The 20,457-nt window shown below is 42.4% G+C and overlaps 4 protein-coding genes across 4 annotated transcripts; 2 read left to right on the top strand and 2 right to left on the bottom strand.

Annotated features, from left to right (window-relative positions):
* Window positions 1-693: 693 nt before the first annotated feature.
* Window positions 694-4,142, top strand: LOC127753881 (uncharacterized). The gene is made up of 7 exons (XM_052279331.1): window positions 694-1,251; window positions 1,812-1,955; window positions 2,284-2,356; window positions 2,478-2,583; window positions 2,678-2,774; window positions 3,477-3,572; window positions 3,655-4,142. Exons 1-7 carry the CDS (start codon window positions 733-735, stop codon window positions 3,799-3,801), a joined length of 1,182 nt encoding a protein of 393 aa, XP_052135291.1. The 5' UTR covers window positions 694-732; the 3' UTR covers window positions 3,802-4,142.
* A 1,113-nt stretch (window positions 4,143-5,255) lies between these two features.
* On the top strand, window positions 5,256-7,447 carry LOC127754551 (uncharacterized). Its single transcript, XM_052280117.1, has 7 exons — window positions 5,256-5,515; window positions 5,638-5,674; window positions 5,948-6,021; window positions 6,140-6,233; window positions 6,355-6,437; window positions 6,584-6,784; window positions 6,890-7,447. Exons 1-6 carry the CDS (start codon window positions 5,444-5,446, stop codon window positions 6,752-6,754), a joined length of 531 nt encoding a protein of 176 aa, XP_052136077.1. The 5' UTR covers window positions 5,256-5,443; the 3' UTR covers window positions 6,755-6,784; window positions 6,890-7,447.
* Window positions 7,448-8,130: 683 nt separating this feature from the next.
* On the bottom strand, window positions 8,131-12,515 carry LOC127754550 (uncharacterized). The gene is made up of 5 exons (XM_052280116.1): window positions 12,055-12,515; window positions 10,237-11,173; window positions 9,588-9,683; window positions 8,909-9,045; window positions 8,131-8,675 (listed from the first exon to the last, which is right to left on the bottom strand). Exons 1-5 carry the CDS (start codon window positions 12,258-12,260, stop codon window positions 8,507-8,509), a joined length of 1,545 nt encoding a protein of 514 aa, XP_052136076.1. The 5' UTR covers window positions 12,261-12,515; the 3' UTR covers window positions 8,131-8,506.
* Window positions 12,516-14,565: 2,050 nt separating this feature from the next.
* On the bottom strand, window positions 14,566-19,735 carry LOC127754829 (ABC transporter E family member 2). The gene is made up of 12 exons (XM_052280423.1): window positions 19,459-19,735; window positions 18,935-19,020; window positions 18,743-18,840; window positions 18,505-18,622; window positions 18,278-18,367; window positions 17,493-17,797; window positions 17,210-17,405; window positions 16,950-17,132; window positions 16,585-16,854; window positions 15,453-15,698; window positions 15,074-15,208; window positions 14,566-14,971 (listed from the first exon to the last, which is right to left on the bottom strand). Exons 1-11 carry the CDS (start codon window positions 19,559-19,561, stop codon window positions 15,089-15,091), a joined length of 1,815 nt encoding a protein of 604 aa, XP_052136383.1. The 5' UTR covers window positions 19,562-19,735; the 3' UTR covers window positions 14,566-14,971; window positions 15,074-15,088.
* Window positions 19,736-20,457: the final 722 nt, after the last annotated feature.

The raw sequence follows: 20,457 nt of genomic DNA, 5'->3' as shown, positions 1-20,457 counted from the left end.
AACTCGCATGCAACTTTCATATAATTTCAAACCGTTAGATTTATTTTAAAATTTGTGCAAGTGAAGAAGGAAAAAAGTCATTACGCGCACATATGTGAGAGGATTCGTTCCCACGACCTCTGTTTCACTGAAATAATATGTTGCGGAGAGATTTTTGAAAGTTATATACAAGTTACAATTTACAGTGTAATTATATTACGATTGTACTATAATTATATCTGTCAAATATTTAGGAGAAAATTTGTCAAAAAATGTATAGGTGATACAAAAACTAAATACTATTCCCTCCGTCCCATAATATAAGGGATTTTGAGTTTTTGCTTGTAACGTTTGACCACTCGTCTTATTCAATTTTTTTTGAAATTATTATTTATTTTATTTATGACTTACTTTATTATCTACAGTACTTTAAGCATAATTTTTCGTTTTTTATATTTACAAATAAAATTTAAATAAGACGAGTGGTCAAACGTTGTAATTAAAAACTCAGATTCTCTTATATTGTGGAACAGACGAAGTACTTCCGATCTGAGCCATACCAATGCTACGAAAAATTCCTGCATACGGAGTTCTACTATCCAAAGCTACGACGTACATCGACTTGGGCAGCGACACGTGTCGTTCCGTTTGCCCACGGAAAATAAAATCGAAAACAAAAGGACAAAAACAAGAAAACTACATCGATTTTTTAATTTTTTTTCCACGCACGTAAACGAATTAACGACGTTGCAGATGCTTCGCCGCGCGAGCACACGTGTCGTCGGCGGCGGCCGCCGGCGAGCCCCCATGGCCCCCTCCCTCCTCGCCTTCTCCTCCTCCGCCGCCTCCGGCCTCCCTCCCAAGCCCCAGCCGCCATCCTCCACCCCTCCCTCCTCCGCCTCCGCCTCCGCGCGGCCGCGGGGCTTCCGTCGCTTCATGCTGGCCCGCGCCGCCGCGGGCCGCGACCCGGAGCCGCCGCCGCCGCCGCCGCTGCCCGAGGGGACCGAAAAGAGGTCGCTCGCGGTGAGGACGGGGGAGGTGTTCCTGGGGCTGGCGGCGCTGCTGGTGCGCGCGGGGAGGGGCGGGGGCGCGGCGGTGGAGGAGGTGGAGGCGAAGGACGGGGTGGTGTGGGAGCAGCGGCCCGAGGACGTGGATGCGGAGCGGCGGCGGCGGGAGCTGACCGGCCCCGGGTTCAGCTTCTCCGCCGCCGGGCTGCTCTTCCCCTACCACCTCGGCGTCGCGCAGTGCCTCATCGACAGGGGCTACCTCACGGTGCGCGTCCACCCCCCATCTCTCTTACCTCTTCTACGCGAACGCGTACTTGATTTTTGCAGTAGGAGACAGGAGCTTCTGCTCAGATGAATTGTGAGATCCGTGTGCCTACGATAGTGGAGATTGTTTCTCTCTCGAGATGAAATTGTGGCCAGCAACAATCCAATTTACGTTTGTCTGCTTAGCTATTGGGGCTTGTTTCTTTGAGATGAAATTATGGCTAACAACAATCCAATTCACATTGGTCTCTTTAGCCAATGAGCGGGTTACTTTCGAGATGAAATTGTGGCTAACAACAGTCGAATTTCCGTGTTGGTCTCTTTAGCTTAGTAGGAGTAGTAGTAGTAGCTTGTTGGTGCCATGGCTGGCTAGAGCTCTCAATTTTTATGCTACTGTACTGTCTAGGTGGTAACATTGCCTGCTATTTTTATGCATGGAAATTCTGCATTCCTATGCTTGTGATTTTAGGACTTACGTGTGATACATTTTGTATGTATGCTGCTGCTTTTTTTTTTAGCAAGTTTTCTTATAGTGGTTTCTTTATCTGGGACTTACATTAGGAAAGAACTCCGTTAGCTGGTTCATCAGCTGGTGCCATAATCTGTGCAGTGATTGCATCTGGAAACACGATGCAAGATGCTTTGCAAGTGACCAAGGATCTAGCTGATAACTGTCGGAGCAATGGGACAGCCTTTCGCCTTGGGGTAAGTTTTCTGTTTCCATTTATTGTCTACTTTTAATTATACTTGCGGCCAACATGTGAGTTTGCTTCCTGTGTAAATTATACCCAACTATATGTGTGATAGATCATTGGTTTATTTATGACCAATTTGCCAACTATGTTTCAACTTTGCAATACCTTGGTGTTTATACTGTAATAATTCGAGAAAACTGTGATGAGTAACCTGGTGTATCCTTTGAAAAATACGCTGAAGGCGACAGACATATATGGCACTCAAGTCACTAAATAGTTCATGTGCTGGCTGATTGAATGATATGTTTTTAACCTTGTAATCTTGTGCACTTGAGCAGGCTGTACTCAAGGATGTTCTAGACAGGTTTCTCCCAGATGATGTGCACATTAGGTGCAACGGAAGGATCCGTGGTAAGCTTTCATACTGTTCAACCATTGCTTATTCATATTTGCTGTGTGTATTTTCTGCTACATTATTTTCTGACAAGTAACTGGATTTAATAATTAAGAACACTTAACTTCTTCTCATCAGTTGCTATTACTCAGCTGTCCTGGAGGCCTAGGGGCTTACTGGTTGACCAATTTGACTCAAAAGATGATGTAATCAGTGCAGTTATTACATCCTCTTTTATTCCTGGGTAAGATTCATGTTAACTTTTCCTCACTCGTACTGTATGTATCTTCTATATTTTGTGTTCTAAGTTTAAGAATAATTGGGTGTGCTTGTTTCAGATATTTAGCTCCCAGGCCTGCAACTTTCTTCCGGAACAGGCTGTGCATTGATGGGGGCCTTACGTTGTTTATGCCACCAACTTCTGCTTCCGAAACAGTATGTCATAACTTCTTTTGGTTCTGCAAAATTATTCTGATCACTAGAACTATTGAGTTTTCTGCACATGTATGAAAAGCATTTCCCCCACTGATTGTTGATTTTACAATTGAAAACCGTATGACATGTCTGTCTTGGTTAGACTATGATTTTGAACAATGCAACATAGGGACACCTCAGACATGTTTTGTTCTGTAGTAGGTGCAAGCACTGTGATGTGTTCATGTACTAAAATGATCATAAGCTGAGTACATAATAATGTGTTTTTCTTCTCAAACTTAATACATTTTCTGTTGCTCTCTTTATACTTTACAGTGAAGATAACTGTATAACCTGAATTTGGGGTATCTTCTTTCTTTTCCTTTTCCATAACTGAGCAATCTGTTTTAAAAAACTGTACTGAAATTTGAATGTGCAATTCTGAAACCGCTTCTCCTTCTGAATGGGCGTGTGCAAGTTGGCCTATCTCATGCAGGATGCATCACACTTGTGAGTTGAGGGCTTCTCTGTCTCCAAAAATATTCTACTCTGAGTTTTTCTTTTTTTACTGGAAACAGTGAGGGAGGCCCCCCACGATATCCATTAGCAGAACCAGTTGCGTTGTACTACTTTGTGTACACATCTTTGATGCATACAACAGGACAATGTGCCATGCTGCCTGTTTTGCAATGCTTATTCTTGACACTATGCCTACAATTGCAGGTTCGAATTTGTGCTTTCCCAGCCAGTCGACTAGGATTGCAAGGGATTGGTATTAGTCCAGACTGCAATCCGGAGAACAGAGCTAGCCCCCGACAGGTCAGTCACTTTCGAAATGCACAATTTTTACCACTCACCTTGATTCACCTTGACACTGTCTCAATTCTCAAATCAATTACAGCTGTTTAACTGGGCTCTGGAACCCGCCGAAGACGAGGTTCTAGACAAATTATATGAGCTTGGGTATCTGGATGCAGCTGTATGGGCTGACCAGAATCAAGTTGAGTTGATTGTGAAGAATGAACAGCCACTCCGCGTCACAGATTGAGAAGACACCAACAAGAAGACCCTGAGTTCTTGAACCTAACAGTATTTGGTTTGCTCAAAAGCTAACATCTGAATCTGTTTGCCCCAGCTGTGCTCAGAAGTCTCTCACGTACAACTGCATCAGCTGTATTTCTTTTCCCAAATTTTGCCAGCTCTAGGTTACCAGTTCAATACTACAATGGTTTGTAAAGTGTGACTGCTGCAACCACACGAGAGCTTTACTATGCTACTCGTTGCCTTGATTTTGCAGTAAATATTGTTTTGTCCTGCATTGCAAGGAAGAGTAGATTTTGTAAGAAGTTAGTAAAAAAAAAGGAAGAGCAAAATCCATTACAAGATGCACTGATACTTCAACGTTGGAAAGATCAGAGTTGCTAAGATGCTAGGGCTCCTTTGGAACGCAGAAATTGAAAAAAACACATAAATAGTAAAAACGCAGAAATAGAAAGTCGGGAATTGAAAACACATGATGTTATCGATTAGGATTCATAGGGGGGTAAACACCGCCGGGAGGATAGTCGGGCGGCGACGGCTGCTAGGGATGATAGTCGGGCGGCGACGGCTGCTAGGGAGGGGGACTTAGGTTGGGAGAGACTAATCTTGATTCTACCATCCTTATATAGATGGAGGGAGGATCAAATCTAATCCTATCCAACCGACTCTATCCTTATCCCTAGGGCCTCGACCCCTCGGCCCACTACCTATGACACATGAATATATCCAACGGTTTGTTTAGATACTTCATAGGGAATTCGAAGGAAATTTAGATACTTCATAGGAAATTCATGGGGAATTTAGATACTCGTATTATTAAGATAGAGTTGAGAAGAGAAATGAAGAGACACGGTGAATTGGACTTCTCAAAGGAAATCAAAACCAAGAGGTTTGAGCTCCTGTTTGAAATCCTAAAAAAGTTAAAAGGTGGAGGAAAGAAAGGATTCCTATAAAAATTTTGTAGCCAAATCTTTCAAACCAAAGAGCTTCATTGGAAAAATATAAAATAATTCCGTAGTTACATCGAAAATTGCTATGCATATGACCTAACTATCCGACTCACGTATAACTGAATTTGATCAACGGTGGTAAACAGCTGCAATGCATATGAACATGCTCTTCTCTTATATTGATATATGGTTGTATATATCTAACCGTACATGAGTTGTACAGTACGTATATAGCAGTATAAACCCTATAAATTTCCCATGAAAATCCTTCGTTCCAAAAAAGAGCCCGAAACTGTGTTTCAATGCATGACGTGTCCCCATCCGAAACCGTTAGATCGATGTCGTACGGCCCGGATTGAGCTGTTCCCCGCTCTCCCCTCTCTCCTCGACGAAACACGGCGGCGGCAAATCCCCCCCCCCCCCCCCCCCCCCCCCCCCCGGGCGAGACCCTTCACGACGAAACACGGCGGCGGCGGCATCACTCCGGCGAGAGGTGCCCCCTCGCTTCCGCTGGGCGAGCCGAGGCTCTCCGTGCGTGGGGAGCTCGTCGAGACCACCGCTCCCGATTCCCGCGGGCATCGGCTCCGCCACCACCACCAGCAGCGTTTCTCCCCCCCAACCACGGCGGCGCGGTGAGCAGATCGGGAATCTCTCTCTCTCTCTCTCTCTCTCTCTCTCTGCCGGGTCGGAGGGGGATCGATGTTCACGAACGCGCAGCGGCAGGTCGAGCGGACCGGACGCCACGGCACCCCGAGAGACCAGCACCTCCAGGTTGGCTCACTTTTGCTTTGCTTTTTGGCTCATGGAAAAGATTCGACTGGTTTATCCTGCAAAATCCTCGCGCTGATCAGCTGATTTTTTTTTCTCCGTTTGATTTGCGTCCGCCTCGTCAGGATCTCGTCACCCAGTTCCAGGAGGCCACGGATGAAGGTCAGCTAGTTCCATTTCTCGTCTTGCAAACCCAATTCATGATGAGATGAGCGTCCGTCGTTAGGTTGTCCATAGCAGCCGAATTGTTTCTTCATTTTTCTCCTATTGATAAAAGCCAGCATAAGCTAGTTCATTTTTTAAAAATGATAATATAATTCGGGATTATACTGTCGAGTAGAATAAGTTCATCGGTTCATGGACGCCAGAGTTTACATGGCATTGGATGCTTATTAAACATTGTTCATTGATTCTATTTTATTTTTGTTATCGCAGAGTCCAAGGAGAGAATTGTTGCAAATTTGGCGAATTTCGCATATGATCCTTATAACTACACCTTTATGCGCCAGGTTGTTATCTCGCACACTTGTTCTTTAGGAACAGTTTGTGCAGATTTCATGTGCTATAAGGATTGACTTGAATTAGCGATCATGTTCAGTAACTTGTCTATCTGTTTTGCTTTCTCAGCTAAATATCCTTGAATTGTTCTTGGACTGCATTACGGAGCCAAACGAAAGGCTTATCGAATTTGGCATCGGTGGAATCTGTAACTCTTGTGCCGGTGAGCAATGCAATACTTCAAGCTCCCAATTTTCCCTTTTAATGTTCCCACTTTTTAATTGTGTTTCCAGCAAACATAGATTTTTTTTTAAAATCTTATTGGTCTATTTGTATATATGCAGATCCAGCAAATGCTTCAGTCATTACTCAATGCGGTGGAATTCCGTTGGTCATACAATGCTTATCTAGCCCAGTGAAGAATACGGTTAGTATTTCTGAAACCATAACTTCAACACTATCCAATTACTGAAATGAATGTTTTGTTCTTTTGAAAAAATAGATTTTCTTATTGATTCGTCACTTTTCTGTAGTTTCTCCTATACGAATAATTCCATTCCAATGATTTCACAGGTGAACTATGCACTTGGGGCTTTATATTATCTGTGTAACCCTTCGACAAAGAAAGATATTCTGAAACCAGAAGTACTTAAGGCAGTAAGTGAGTATGCCGCGGCTGGAGATGCTAATACCAGCTTCAGAAATCTGGCAAACGCTTTCCTAGACAAGCATGTCAACTCATGACCTCTAGACTCTAGTTCAGAATTGCAGAAGGTAAAGCTTGTAGATGCCTAGTTGTGTTGTTCAAACCGCTTACAGTGTTCTCATTTTGAACCCAAGTTAGCAGGGGAGCTCACCTGATTTCATTTGTGTAAATAGGGAGGAGTTTATGAAAGCATGTCATAACTCACAACATAGAACAAACCGTTCTACAGAGGGAGGAAGAATCAGACAAAGCCTTACTCTGTAAGAATTCAGAGTTTGTCACGCCATCCTTGTACTCTTTCGTTCTTGATGAGAAAATTGCTTGGCTGAAGTGAAGAATCTTGTGCCTTGATCAAGAACGGTGTCACAGCCATCAATTCTCGAGTTAACCAGTGACTTGTAATCATCTTTCCTTGGCCTTGTACTTCTTTGACGCATGTTTGTGCAATTGTCAGTCATGCCGCGGCTTGACCAGCAAAGGGTTTTATATGCTCAGCCTGCATCTTTGGCTCTTTGCCTGTTTGCCATGATGCCATCTGCCGTTGGAATGTTTAACGTCAGCTGTCAAGGACTCAAGGCTGCACGCACAGCTTCAGCTAGAGAGTACAATAGTGTTTTATTATGATAAAGGGCTTGTTCGGAGAGCTTAAGATTCCGAGAAATAACTGGTTGGTAGCTACATTTTGAGGATATGGAAGAAGCTAGATTTTCTAGCTTCTGGTTTCTAGTTTATTTTCTGAATTTATAACTACAATTTCTTAAAATCTGAAAAAAAAATGGATTGTTTCTCTTACCTGAGTGACTCAGGCCCTGTTTGGGGGAGCTTGTCCCAGGTGCAGCTTTTCCCAAAAGCTGCTTCTGCTAGAAGCTGCTCTAAACAGTCCACAGCTTCTGAAAATCTGTAGTTATAGATTCTGAAAAATGAACTAAGTCAGAAGCTGGAGAAGCTGAGTTTCAGAGCTTTTCTAGATTCTCAGAAGCTGGCTACCAAACAACTGCTTCTCAGAATCTAAAGCTCCCCCAAACAGGCCCTCAGGGTCTTCTGCGGTGCAGTACTCTTCACTAACATGTGGGCCCAAGGATCTGTAGGATTCACATGTCAGTGAGCAATACTGCCTGCAGAGGAACTGGATTGCCTTTACCTATCTCATGTATACAATCCAGCTATCAAAAAATCTTCTCACGACAACGAACAGTGTTTTATTACGATTTTATCTATCCCGTGCATAGAATCCGCTATTGAAAAATCTTCTCACCAGAATCTGCTGATGCTTTAACAATAGAAAGATTGAACTGTTATGGCTTAAATACCTTGATGCCAGGTCTTGGAACCAAAAGCATTGAAGTAATTGGATGGTTAGTGCTAGTGCAGGAGAACTGGAGTTTTGGATTAAAAACTTTGGCTATTTTTCATCTGCAACTTCCAGTCAATTAGGCAAACAGATCTATCAAACACTGCGTTCACCAGTTTCATACATGATACCATGATACATCAGGCAATGCACAACCGGTAACAAAAACAGATATGTACACTGTTGTGAATGTGTAGTCATTTAAATAATGTGCACCATCCTGGCCTATGTGAAACTCCACATGGAACACCACGAACATACTATCCTCGCAGGAATGGATAAAATGGTGCGCTTCTACATGACCTGTGTAACTGAGAAGGTACAAATGAGAAGATCAAATCACCACCAAAAAGAAGAAGAAAGCTCAGGAACCTTGGAGCATTCTTGCTCCAGCAGGTCACTTGTTTCCTGGTATCTGGCCATATGGAACAATGGGATACTACTCTCTTTTGTCCTCCTCAGCCTCGTCTTCCAAGCTGAAAGCACTACTGACACCACCACTTCTGTCCTTGTCAACCTTTACCATCCCTACATCACCGTCGGTCCCCTTCGTCAGAGATTGAGATTCTTCATCATCGTCGTCGGCAGCTTCGCCTGAATATGCGTATCTGGACAAGGTTTGACATGTCAATTTTAGAGCGCTTTCAAAGATAACCTTCTTGTGCCGTATAAAAACACATTACTACTTTCTAGTGATGGCAGGCAGCCAGGCGAGCTATCGGCATTTTGAGTAGATAAGCTGGTTATTACAAGTAGCAACACAGATACTTTCAAGTCATTTCAAGCTACACTACTACTTTCACTATGGCATTTCCAGTCATTGAAGAGGCAAAGATTTAACCTTTGTGAGCTCTGGGATGGCGCCCATAGATAACAAATCACAAGAAGCAAAACAAATGCAAGAACGTCCCAGAATGCAGTTATGATCCATGCGCTCTGCCACCTCTCACTAAAGGGATCTGTCGCTTTGAAATAGACCTGCAAAATGAAGCCATTGTTGAGCAGAGCAGGTTATTTATCACAGCTATAATGCTATAAAACAGATGATTCCCTGAAAAAAAATCTGCAGATGAATGAAACCATCTCTCATATCAGCATGAAGAAAATTGCAGAACATGAAGTGAGTAATGTCTTCCATGATTCTTTTTCACACTCATGCAGAGAAGAAGTTTATGATCAGGCTTAGAACCCAAGTATTGTGAAAAAAAATGAATCATCCAAATTTTCCATGGGTGCTTTATCAGGACATCATAAAAATAGTGAAGCACTAAAGTGCAAAGAAGACATTCTGATAGAGGTGTCCTCTAAAAATAGCAGATAAATTTTGATTATAAAGAAGACTTCGTTGTTTTCAGAGGGCACAATTTTGGAATGCCATGTGATAATGACGTACTTGGATGTTCATAAAGCTTACAGGAACTTAAGAGACTAATACGCACCACATTACTGATTAACCAATCCAGGAACATAGGTCAGTGAGCCAATATGCACTATTGATTAACAAAGTCAAATTTGCATACCTCATAACCAATCCAGGCAACTGAAGCTATTACAGATACCGCCAATGCATTAGTAAATTTTCTGTATATATCCAGCTTTACTGAGCTCCTCCTAGCCTGATGAGCAATAAAAAAAGGTGATGATTAAGAAGCAACACAATACATACTTCTATTTTGGCATGGTTCAACAGACTTGGTTATGAAATTATAAACACTGTTCAAAGCACTTGTCCTCTTTGTGAGCACACATAACACCATTAGAATTTTGATATTAACATCACTATCATAGGTTCCTCATACATTAGTAACTCCACCAGATCACAGTTAGTTACGCGTCAGAAAAGAATTGCGAGCACTTATTTCCTCCACCACCAAAACATCAGATGTTATGACTTTATTGAAAAGAGAAAACATGGATAAAATGCTACTCCCTCCATCCCAGAATATAAGCATTTTTAGAGTTGGATACAGTTACTAAGAAAGTAGATAGAATTAAATAGGTTTGGGTTGTGATTGGATGAGAAGTGGAGGTAGGTGAGAAAATTGAATGGTGGAGGGTTGTGATTGGTTGAGAAGAGAATGTTGGTGTAGAAGTTGTTATATTTTGGGACGGAGGGAGTAATCATCATTATAAAAGTAGACAAGAAAAATTACATCAAATATAGCTTACCTGTAACTTCTCAAGTGTGCGGGAGAGAGAAGTGAAAATCCAAAGTATGAGGAAAGCATCCAAAAAGGCATCAGGAAGAACTAGGAAAAGCCTTGCTTTCCCAGAAATGTCATTAATTGTTCCAACGTTTTCTGCAATATCCAGCAATTCAGAAGCCAGGAAATATGTCAGCCCAAGGAGCAACACCTTAGAGGTCAGTCCTCCCAGGGTTGGGCGGACAACACCATATCCCATTGAGATAGAAAGGATCAATAGGCGAGAAATCGTTTTTCTGATGGCTCCAACAGTAACCACCCAAGTTGTGATTCCAATTGGCCGTACACCACTACTGTTGAAGTTCAAGTATTCAAAGTACCATAGTGTCATCTCAAAAAGGCCAAGTGCAATAATTAGTGTGATCCAATTCTGGATTGGCATGATGTCCCTCCAGAATCTTATATACTGACTCGACCAGACAACCATGACCAATAGATAAGCCAGTGACATAAAAACGTAAAATTTCATCAAAGGTGCCATCCGCCCTGGTAGGTAGCCGCCAGGATTCCTCCAGACTGTCTTCCCACTCATACTAAGGCCTCTCAGTTTTGGATCACAGGAAATGAAGAACAAGTTGTACATGCCTGTCTTGGTAATGCGAACTACCTCATCTTCTAACTTCACAGAAAGGTGACTACCACTGAAGTGTGTATCTAGCACATAAGGCCAATCAGGATCATCAGAGGATGGTCTCCTGATTACTTCCCCTTGTTTGCAGCCCTCTAGTTTAGCAAGGTCAGGGGTACAACATATGGACCTCTGTCCACCATAGGCAGATCCCCCAATGTTATCCCTGTCAGCTGCTTCAAACAAAATGGCCTGTACCAGACCTGTACTGTGTGCCATTTTAGCATGTGATTCAGCTGATTCTGGAGTTCTCCAGAAAGTAACATTCGTGAACCTGACAAAGTAAGAAAACCCAGCATCTGGTTAATACTAAATTATACAATTGTTATGAATGGAGCATAGTTCTTTCCATCGGTAAACTAACACATACAGATCCCAGAAAAGATTAAACCCATACATATTCCTACAAAAAATAAAGCCTGATGGACGCAATAAAACAGATAGAAACAGCTAGTAAGCACAAGGACAGCATCAACCAAATGATTTTCTGAGCCCACATATCAGCTTGTCAACATGCTCCGTAATTCACATTGGCAGTAGCTAACTAGCTATGTAATTCTCCTAATCCATGGCAAATGTTACTCAAAATGATAATAGTGGAACCTGCATCGGTTTAATACGGCGGTAGCACAGCCCTGCTTATCAGCACAAGAAGTTCAAAGCTGAACTAAAAGTCTATAAAACGAAAATGAACTGCAGTGAACAATATTGACACAAAACACTGCAAACAACTACATGGTGAGCACCGAGTTCAATGTGTGGGTCACAACTTGCAGATTTTATCATTTTCAATGTTAGGTGTATCTAAGCAACCCGAATTTTACTTCATCGGCAACACAATTATAAATTTGGTCATAAATCACAAACTGAGCACTAATGTCTTGCCAAAATGAAAAATCCCAAAAGTTAAATTGCCACTAATCAAGCAAGCACTCAGCAAAACCGTGCGCGCGGGCGGGATCCTCCAGCAGTGACGCCTCGCCCCCCATTTCCCATTCCCAGCGCCGGCGACGCCTAATCCCCAGGCGATTCAAGACCGAGCAGCCAGCAGCACATGCCTCTCACCCTTGGCAGCGGCTTCGAGAACCTACTACTATACTAGTTTCCAACCAACGAGACGCGGAGGTGTGGTGCGGGGGGGATGGGAAACTTTACTTGATGAAGGAGGAGGCGGGGGCGGCGAGATCGGCCCCGTCGGCGACGACGCCCTCGCTGCCCCCGGAGAGGAGGAACGCGTTCCCCACCTCCCGGAACGGCTCCCTGTCGTAGGTGTGGATCGACGCCTCCACCGCCGCGCCGCTCACCAGCACCACCACCACCACCAGCAGCGCGCCGAGGCGGCGGTCGCGGAGGAGATCCATGGCGGGTGGAGGAGGAGGCGGGAGATCTCGCGGCGTGTGGGGGGGATTGGGGGGGATGGCGGTGGGTGGAGGTGGTAGATCGGTCACTCGGTTTGTACCCAGCGGAGGGGAGGCGCAGTGCGGCTCACCGGCCGCGAGGTCGCGGAGGTGGGGGTGTGGGGCCCACGTGGCAGTGACCCGGTGGTGGTGGTGGTGACGCGGCAACCGAAGGGGAGACCGGGAGAGGGAGGAAGACGGGGAGGAGAGGGAGAAGAGCAGTCGAGCAGACACGGACACACCGGTACTACTTGCAGGCAGCCGGTGGTTAAAATCTGTCCGTCCGGTATTGAAGCTATCTTAAGATATCTTTTGGTCTAATCAACTGGTTATAAAAATATATACGTTAAAAGAAAATTACTCATACTAGTAATATCGTGTTGTCCCAGCCACCTTGTTATTTTAAAAGTGGAATACGTACGTACCCAACTTACATGACCATGAGAAGATTTTGGCCCGGTTTAGTTCCACGCAAAAACTTTTCACCCTGTCACATCTAGGGGTGGATAGCGAGCCAGCTCGGCTCGGCTCGGTCTAGCTCGTTAGGATAAGCTCAACTCGTTATCCTAACGAGCTAGAAACCCAGCTCGGCTCGGCTCGTTTGAAAGCTAGAGCTAGCTCGTTAGATTCGCGAGCCAAACCAACAAGACACGCTCGCGTGTTTGCTCTGGGATTCTACGCTTGCAACCTGAGGCACTTGCTCTTGCACCTCTCATTCTTCCTCCATCGTAGACACAGGTTCGTAGCTGGTAGAGGAGGAGCCGAGGAGGGGAAGTCCGGCGACGGCGGCGGCGGCCCTAGCGGCTGGCGGCGGCTGGGAAGTGCGGAGAGCTGACTAGCCGAACCACTACGCCGACTGGGGAAGTGCGGCGACGTCCCTAGCGGCTAGCGACAGCGCACTACGGATACGGAACATGCGAACAACGGAAGGGCCGAAGGGGATCGAGGAGACGAGGATTCGCGAGACAGAGAGAGATGCGGTGCGTGCGCCTAGGGTTTTGCTCTTCAGCTGTTGTCTTGGGCTTGGGCCTTGCCGCCGAGCCGAGCGAGTTAACAAGCCACAAGCTTCTTGTCCATCCTACTCACATCGAATGTTTCAACACATGCATGAGGTATTAAATATAAGGAAAAAACTAATTACACATATTGCGTATAAATTGTGAGACGAATCTTTTAAGCCTAATTGCACCATGATTTGACAATGCAGTGCTACAGTAAACATTTACTAATGACGGATTAATTAGGCTTAATAAATTCATTTCGCAGTTTACAGGCGGAATCTATAATTTGTTTTGTTATTAGACTATGTTTAATACTTCAAATATGTGTCCATATATCCTATGTGACACGCCAAAACATTTCACCCCTGGAATAGGGCCTTTGTATTATGCACCGAGAGCATGTTCATTTTAAGTATATTAAAATATACGAGATTTTGGTTGGATAGAACATATTTCTATTACTATGGATTTAAAAGACTGTGATATATCGTATCCTACCATTTAAGTATATTAAAATAGACATGATTTTGGTTGGATGAAACATATTCCTATCACTATGGATTTAAAATACTGTGATATGTCATATCCTACCAAAATCTCTTATATTTTGGGATGGATAGAGTACCATTTTTAACCTTATCAAGTTTTGACATTATCAAATTTTAATATGTTAACAAACTAAATGTAACTTTATCATTTGCTACCATACCAAATATTGGTAATTCTAAAAGTTACCTATCCAAAAAAAACTTTTCCAATTTTTAGTAAGGGGTCAAACCAAATGCAACAAAAGCTCCCAAATTTTAGTAACACCAAAATTAATTTGGTAATATCAATTTTGGTAAGGTTAATTTTGACAAGAAATTAAATGAGCAATAACTTTTATGGTGTTTGATGGAGCTATCGTTTTCTACTTGGAAGAATGGTCGCAAACAAAATTTAAATTCCAAAACTTAATTTTAGAGTTAATTTTGAGGTTTCTTATCATAGTTTGTTTTCTAATATTGGCTTCTTGCAAATAATAGATTTATTAAGTTTCACTTACATTGCAACCTTAAATTTTCCACGACCGTAAGTTGTGGAGAAACAAACATGAATCTGCATGTAACGCAACTCAATCATTCTCGTTGACACAACAAAACTAAACACAAGCAAATGAATCTGGCATCCGATCAAAACAAAGAAAAACCTCGGTTTTGTCTACTACAGATTTTTAAAAATCTGAATAAAAAAAAAGACAAACTACGTTATTATCTCGATAAAGTGAATTAACAGTAATAACTCAGAAAACTTTGATAACATTGGTAACATGAGTAACAGCTCAAAAACTTTATGCCCTATAAAACCAACGATTTAAGGGTGCCAGTTGGTAAATCCACGATACAATAATGCAAAATACACAAAAATTCACAATCTTCCGATCCTGACAAAGTTGCTCAGTTTAACAGTAACATCTCTCTTTCCCATCATCATATATATCAAACCAGCAAAAGAACTCAAGTGTCAGCATCACATGCTCAGCCTTATAACTGATGATGATACCACTTCACTCTGCAGCCAAGTTATTTAGCATGCTTCAAGCTGTGGTAGCTTCAAAGTAACCTTCTGAATAAGTAATGCGTAGGACATCGAAGGCCTGGGCAAATTATGGGCGGGAAGCTCCACAAGAAGATTCTGCACAGCAAGGCAAAAGAAAAACGAAATTACTTAATAAGTGAAAATAAGAATTAAAAAATGATATGAAACTACTCCAGCATAAATGAGAGCTGTAGGAACCTGTACGCCTTCAAATTAGTCATCAAGGTAGTAGTAGGATCCTGCAGACTTTTGTTCCCTGTCTTTTGTGGAGTCCAGTTTGTTTATTCTTGGCCTATAGTTGGTTGGGTCTCTTCTAAAAGTAATGTCAAGATGCTATCATGCACAAAAGCAAAAACAATAGAAAGCATTAGCATGTGAAAACATAAATGAAATACTCTGAAAAATAAACAGAAGTGGGACATCTTTCGACAACTAAAAACAGATATAGAATGTCAAACTCTACTGAAAAATTAATCTTTTGAGGAAGTTGCCTACAACTGAACCAAAGACAAGGATGCGAGATGGTATTACAACAAACTTGTGGATCTCTTCTCAATATTTAATATTCAGAACTTACCGATAAGAACTTATTCATCCCAGATACCAAAGACTGTGGTGCATTGGCAGTACAGTCGATAGAAGGCCGCCCCTCATAAACAATGACCTTGTCAGCTAAGTAGGTAGCCATGATGAAATCATGCTCCACAATAAATGCAGTTTTCTTTGCATGAAGGATGAATCTTTTGATAACCTTCGAAGCAACAATGCGCTGCTCCGAATCAAGATAGGCACTTGGTTCATCAATCAGATAGATATCTGCAGGCTGAACATATACCACATTGCAAGTATCAATAAGCTGACAATCAAGTCAATATTTATATAGGCAATACAGCATTTAGGTGCTTAGCCACATGAAAGTACTACGGATATGTTAGGTGGATCATCAATTGGATTGTTCATAGCCATTATTCAGAGGCTTCAAAAGTGCAAACAAGAGTAAATAATACAAGACATATTCTTTGATTGTTATTTTATGAGAAAAGCACACCGCGACTGAGATCTGTAGCACTACAAGTCTCCAAATTCAAGACCATTGTCTAATCAGTGTTACAAATTTCAGATTGATTTATCTCCCTCCTCTTATGATCTACCCCATGACAGTAGGCCCACAGGAAAAATAATTATTTCTTGAGTCATTCTATGCTTAAGTAAAACATACAACAATACAAATATCTAACTCCAATGTCATCTAGCAAAACAGATTGAGCCACACCAGGTCCACATCAAAGGATATAGATGGATAAAATGTGTTCTAAGACAACTAAAACAGATTCCAAAATGGCATTTCTGAGAAGAGCAAGGAATAGAACTCATTGAAATCCATCAGTGACAGGTTTAGAAAGACCATGTGCATGTATCCGTAGTTTAATGCATTCTGAAATCCCACATAAAACAGGAAGAAATATCATACGAATTACGGTCTATGTATTGTTGTTCTTGATGCAAATATAATTTTTAAAAACATTGCAGGAACATAAATGCAGACCTAGAAGATTTGGTCACAAAAGCCAAATGAGCATATAGTATGTGAAATATATATATATATATATATATATATATATATATATATAGACAGGTCATGAAGTCTTAAAACTTTTAAAAGGCACAAAAATGGTGTATTATATTTGTCAGAAGAAACATCTATTTACCTTTCCAAGGCAAAGGCATATTGCCACCCTTTGTAGCTCACCACCTGATAAATTGATAACTTCCTGGTCCATGAGTTGCTCTATTTGCAGTGGCTTCATGACATCAGACACAAACTGAGGATGAGTATATGAATCCCGTATTTTCTGATGAAGCAAGTGCCTCACAGAATGCTGGAATTTCGGGCTAATCTTCTGAGGCTTGTAGGACACATTAAATTCAGGAATTTCAATCTCAGTTCCTTCCACAGTGTCTGGCTTCAACAACCCAGCCTATCCATTCATAACAAATCAGAAAGATAACTGCAGATTTAGTTGATTGATTTTGAACTGAAGATTAGGGTAGTTACGGAGGAAGGGTGGCGTACCAGCATTCTGATGAATGTAGTTTTCCCTGTCCCGTTCTCACCAAGCATCACAACAATCTGTGAATCAGTGAACTCACCCTCAACAACAGTGAGCTTGAAATTGCCCTGTGTTTTACTCATAGTAGGGTACTTATATCGCTGGTATGTCTCAATCTCCTCAGCACTTTCCTGAGTCTCCGCAATCTGAAAGGACAGAACATACATAAAAACAATGTTTCATCACATAGCCAAAGATCTAAATCTGAAAAGGCACAGGTTACCTTAAAAGTAAGAGATTCATCTCGAAACCGTAGATTTTCTGTTGGAACAAATCCGGCCAAGAAAATATTGATACCTTCTCGGACCGAAAACGGCAAAGTAACTACACCATAAGCACCTGGCTTCCCATACAAGCAGCAAATAAAGTCGGACAAGTAATCCAGGACACTCAAATCATGCTCCACAACAATCACATAGCTGAAAATACATAGGATAGAACTTGATATTGCATTCGTCAAAGTTTAAATTTACATAATCATAGTAATAACATAACGAATATGTTACCTGTTGGGTCTAAGCAAAGACCGAACGACTTGTGCAGCCTTAAGCCTCTGCTTAACATCAAGGTAACTTGATGGCTCATCAAACATGAAAATTTCCGCATTCTGCACAGCAACAACTGCTATCGCAAATCTCTGGAGCTCACCACCAGAAAGATCTCCTACATTTCGATCAATAACTTGGTTCAATTCAAGGTCGACACAAAGCTCAGCTTTCACGCCTCTCTCGTCTTTCTGGTCAAGTACTTGCCCAACATTTCCCTGGACAGCTTTTGGAATGTGATCCACATACTGAGGCTTGATGATTGCCTAGGAAAGAGAAATAGAGCATGTCAGCATGCATGTAAGTTAATAGAAGTATGAAGCAATCAATACTGATAATATCAAACATAGCGACAGTCTATTCCAATGCCAGAATATCTGTTTTTTGGCTACTAAGGGTTTTTTAACATGTAATAAATCAAAGCAATATTTAATACCTGAGATTCGGACAATATTTGAATGCATAATTTAATGCAGGTTGCATAAGTGGAAGATCAATAGTATCTTGCTGACGCTATGTGTTGTTACTGTTAGCATGCATACAAAAGTTTACCAGAAAAATGTATGATGCTATAGAACCAAAAATAAGACTGAAACAAATACCTCACTGATGCTATTGTACTCAGAGCCCACACATAGTGATGGTAAACGACAAATTAAGATATTTATTACTGTCGCAGAGTACATGCTAAAAAAGCCTAAAAGAAGGACAAACACAATGGATAAAAAGAAGTGGCAATGCAATACCTTAAGGTTATCCTCCAATATGCGTGTAAAATAGTTCTGGAGTTCAGACCCACGGAAGTATGTCAGAATTTCCTGCCAGTCTGGTGGATTCTGCAACAAATATTGCATAGGTGGATTCCCATTACTTGTATCAGTATAAAAGGAAAGGAAGGAAGTCAACTTTCTATGAGAACACATAATTTAACAGTCAGCAACAGAGAAATTGGGCACGAGGTAAAAATATATACTTTAAATCGTCCCAAATTAGGCTTGAGCTTGCCAGCTAACACTTTGAGTGCTGTCGACTTTCCAATTCCATTTGTCCCAACAAGGCCTAAAACTTGACCAGGTCTTGGAACGGGCAACCTGCAAGTGCTAAATCAGTAACTATCCAAAGATATGGTTTCACCTAAATTACAGTAATACTTGGATTAAAAAAATGCAAAAGTTCATATCAACACAGCTCCTCAAATCAAACATCAATACCTGTGCAATTTGAAGGTGTTTGGACCATAGCGATGAGTAGTATCTTTTTCCAAATCCTTAGGAAGGTTGATAATCTCAATGGCATCAAACGGGCATTTCTGCAACAAAGATCATAGCGGAAGTGAGAAACATACATTACAGAACAAAGACATATCCTAGTTCCATGCGTATGTATAATAGCAGCAAACATACCTTAACGCAAATACCACAACCAATACACAGCTCTTCAGAAATGAACGCAAGCTTCGACGCCGGAGTTACTTCGATGCAAAGCTTCCCTGTAAAATCGCCATACCACATATACAATCTCAAAACAGGAAACTCATATCGCCAGCCTTAGCGCACGGCATATCAAGCGGCAAGATTATGAAACAACTAGGAACCGCAGCTTGCGTGCTCGTTTGGAGGCTGGAACTTTACATGATATCGCAGCACACACAAAATTAAACTAATACTAGCACTGTGTATGTATGAAGAATTCCAATCTAGTCTCTAAAACAAACAGCTGTGGCACAACCCCAGAAGCTGCAAAACTTACAGGGTACCACCCTAAACCTCAACCGCGCCCTATCTCCCCGGATCTGACCCCGCGCAAAAATGGCGAAGCCTCTCCCGGGGATCGATCTACGCCTCGATTGCGTCGGCACGGGGAGACCACTCGCCTCCTCGAGTTGCCCCACCGCGTGAGGGTGTGGAGGGGAAGGGGAAGGGATTACCGGTCTTGACGACGGGGCAGCTCTTCTTGCACTCCTGGCGGCACTTCTTGGGCTTGCACTTGTCCTCGCTGACGATCGCGATACGCGTCAGCCGCTCCGCCATCTCTCCTCCTCCTTTCCTTCTCCGGCGAGAAGCTTCTGGTGGGGGAAGGGGAAGGAAAGCCTAGCGGTGGCGGCGGTGGCGGTGGCGGCGGCGGCGGCGCTCCTCGATAGCTGCGGTGAGGAGGAGAGGAAGAGAAGGGAGGGAGGGGGTATCTCCTTTGGCTTTGGGAGTGTGGTGGACACGTGCGGCGCGGCGGAGGGGGATGGGGAAGGCCAAACCCTAGGCTCGGGTCGGTGTTTTCTCGGTCCGTCGCTCGAACCAGGTAACCTCCTGCCTCGGTCGGGTTCAACTCCTTTGTACTCCCGTGCACGACGCTGTTGACTTTATAACCAACGTTTAACCACTCGTCTTATTCAAAATTTTTATATAAATATAAAAATACTTATGTCATGCTTAAAGAACATTTGATGATAAATCAAGTCACAATAAAATAAATTATAATTACATAAATTTTTTGAATAAGACGAAAGGTCAAACGTTTGTCAAAAAAGTCAACGGCGTCATACATTAAAATATGGAGGAAGTATTCTTTTTGGTTCTTTTTCCCTTCTTGGAAACACCGAACATTTACAAGAACCTACCAAAAAAAAGTTAATAACTACAATTAGTTTTAGCGTATATAAATACTAGTTTATTATAGCAATGCCCCACTATATTTTTTCTTTTTTTTTCAATTCGATTGCCATAAGAACTTAGAAGCCACGTAAGTAAATTATCCGATAATGGAAAATGGCGGCAACGACGGTGATGGGTTGGTGGTGCCAGTGGTGAGCTGGAAGCATGAGTTGGTGTCACGGCTACAGTTAAGTCCTAGCTTCCACTTTGTGCCGACGGACGAGGAGCTCGTGGACTTCCACCTCCGCGGTAAGATCAAGAGACGCAAACCGCTTCTCTAC

The sequence above is a fragment of the Oryza glaberrima genome, chromosome 11 (assembly GCF_000147395.1).
Source record: "Oryza glaberrima chromosome 11, OglaRS2, whole genome shotgun sequence".
Classification (NCBI taxonomy): domain Eukaryota; kingdom Viridiplantae; phylum Streptophyta; class Magnoliopsida; order Poales; family Poaceae; genus Oryza; species Oryza glaberrima.
Note: the sequence above shows the minus strand (reverse complement) of the source record. Positions and strands in the feature narration are given on the sequence as shown.

Bases quoted from the DNA above. Each gene is read 5' to 3' on its own strand.
- LOC127753881 (XM_052279331.1), top strand. From the start codon at position 733: ATGCTTCGCCGCGCGAGCACACGTGTCGTCGGCGGCGGCCGCCGGCGA. The intron at 2,357-2,477 runs GTAAGCTTTCAT...TCTTCTCATCAG, and splicing joins GTGCAACGGAAGGATCCGTG to TTGCTATTACTCAGCTGTCC. The intron at 2,775-3,476 runs GTATGTCATAAC...CTACAATTGCAG, and splicing joins CAACTTCTGCTTCCGAAACA to GTTCGAATTTGTGCTTTCCC.
- LOC127754551 (XM_052280117.1), top strand. From the start codon at position 5,444: ATGTTCACGAACGCGCAGCGGCAGGTCGAGCGGACCGGACGCCACGGC. The intron at 5,516-5,637 runs GTTGGCTCACTT...CCGCCTCGTCAG, and splicing joins CGAGAGACCAGCACCTCCAG to GATCTCGTCACCCAGTTCCA. The intron at 6,234-6,354 runs GTGAGCAATGCA...GTATATATGCAG, and splicing joins AATCTGTAACTCTTGTGCCG to ATCCAGCAAATGCTTCAGTC.
- LOC127754550 (XM_052280116.1), bottom strand. From the start codon at position 12,260: ATGGATCTCCTCCGCGACCGCCGCCTCGGCGCGCTGCTGGTGGTGGTG. The intron at 11,174-12,054 runs GTAAAGTTTCCC...TTACTTTGTCAG, and splicing joins CCCGCCTCCTCCTTCATCAA to GTTCACGAATGTTACTTTCT. The intron at 8,676-8,908 runs GTTAAATCTTTG...AACCTTGTCCAG, and splicing joins CCATCCCAGAGCTCACAAAG to ATACGCATATTCAGGCGAAG.
- LOC127754829 (XM_052280423.1), bottom strand. From the start codon at position 19,561: ATGGCGGAGCGGCTGACGCGTATCGCGATCGTCAGCGAGGACAAGTGC. The intron at 17,133-17,209 runs GTAACCTGTGCC...CTGTCCTTTCAG, and splicing joins ATGAATCTCTTACTTTTAAG to ATTGCGGAGACTCAGGAAAG. The intron at 15,699-16,584 runs GTAAATAGATGT...GTATATGTTCAG, and splicing joins TATGCCTTTGCCTTGGAAAG to CCTGCAGATATCTATCTGAT.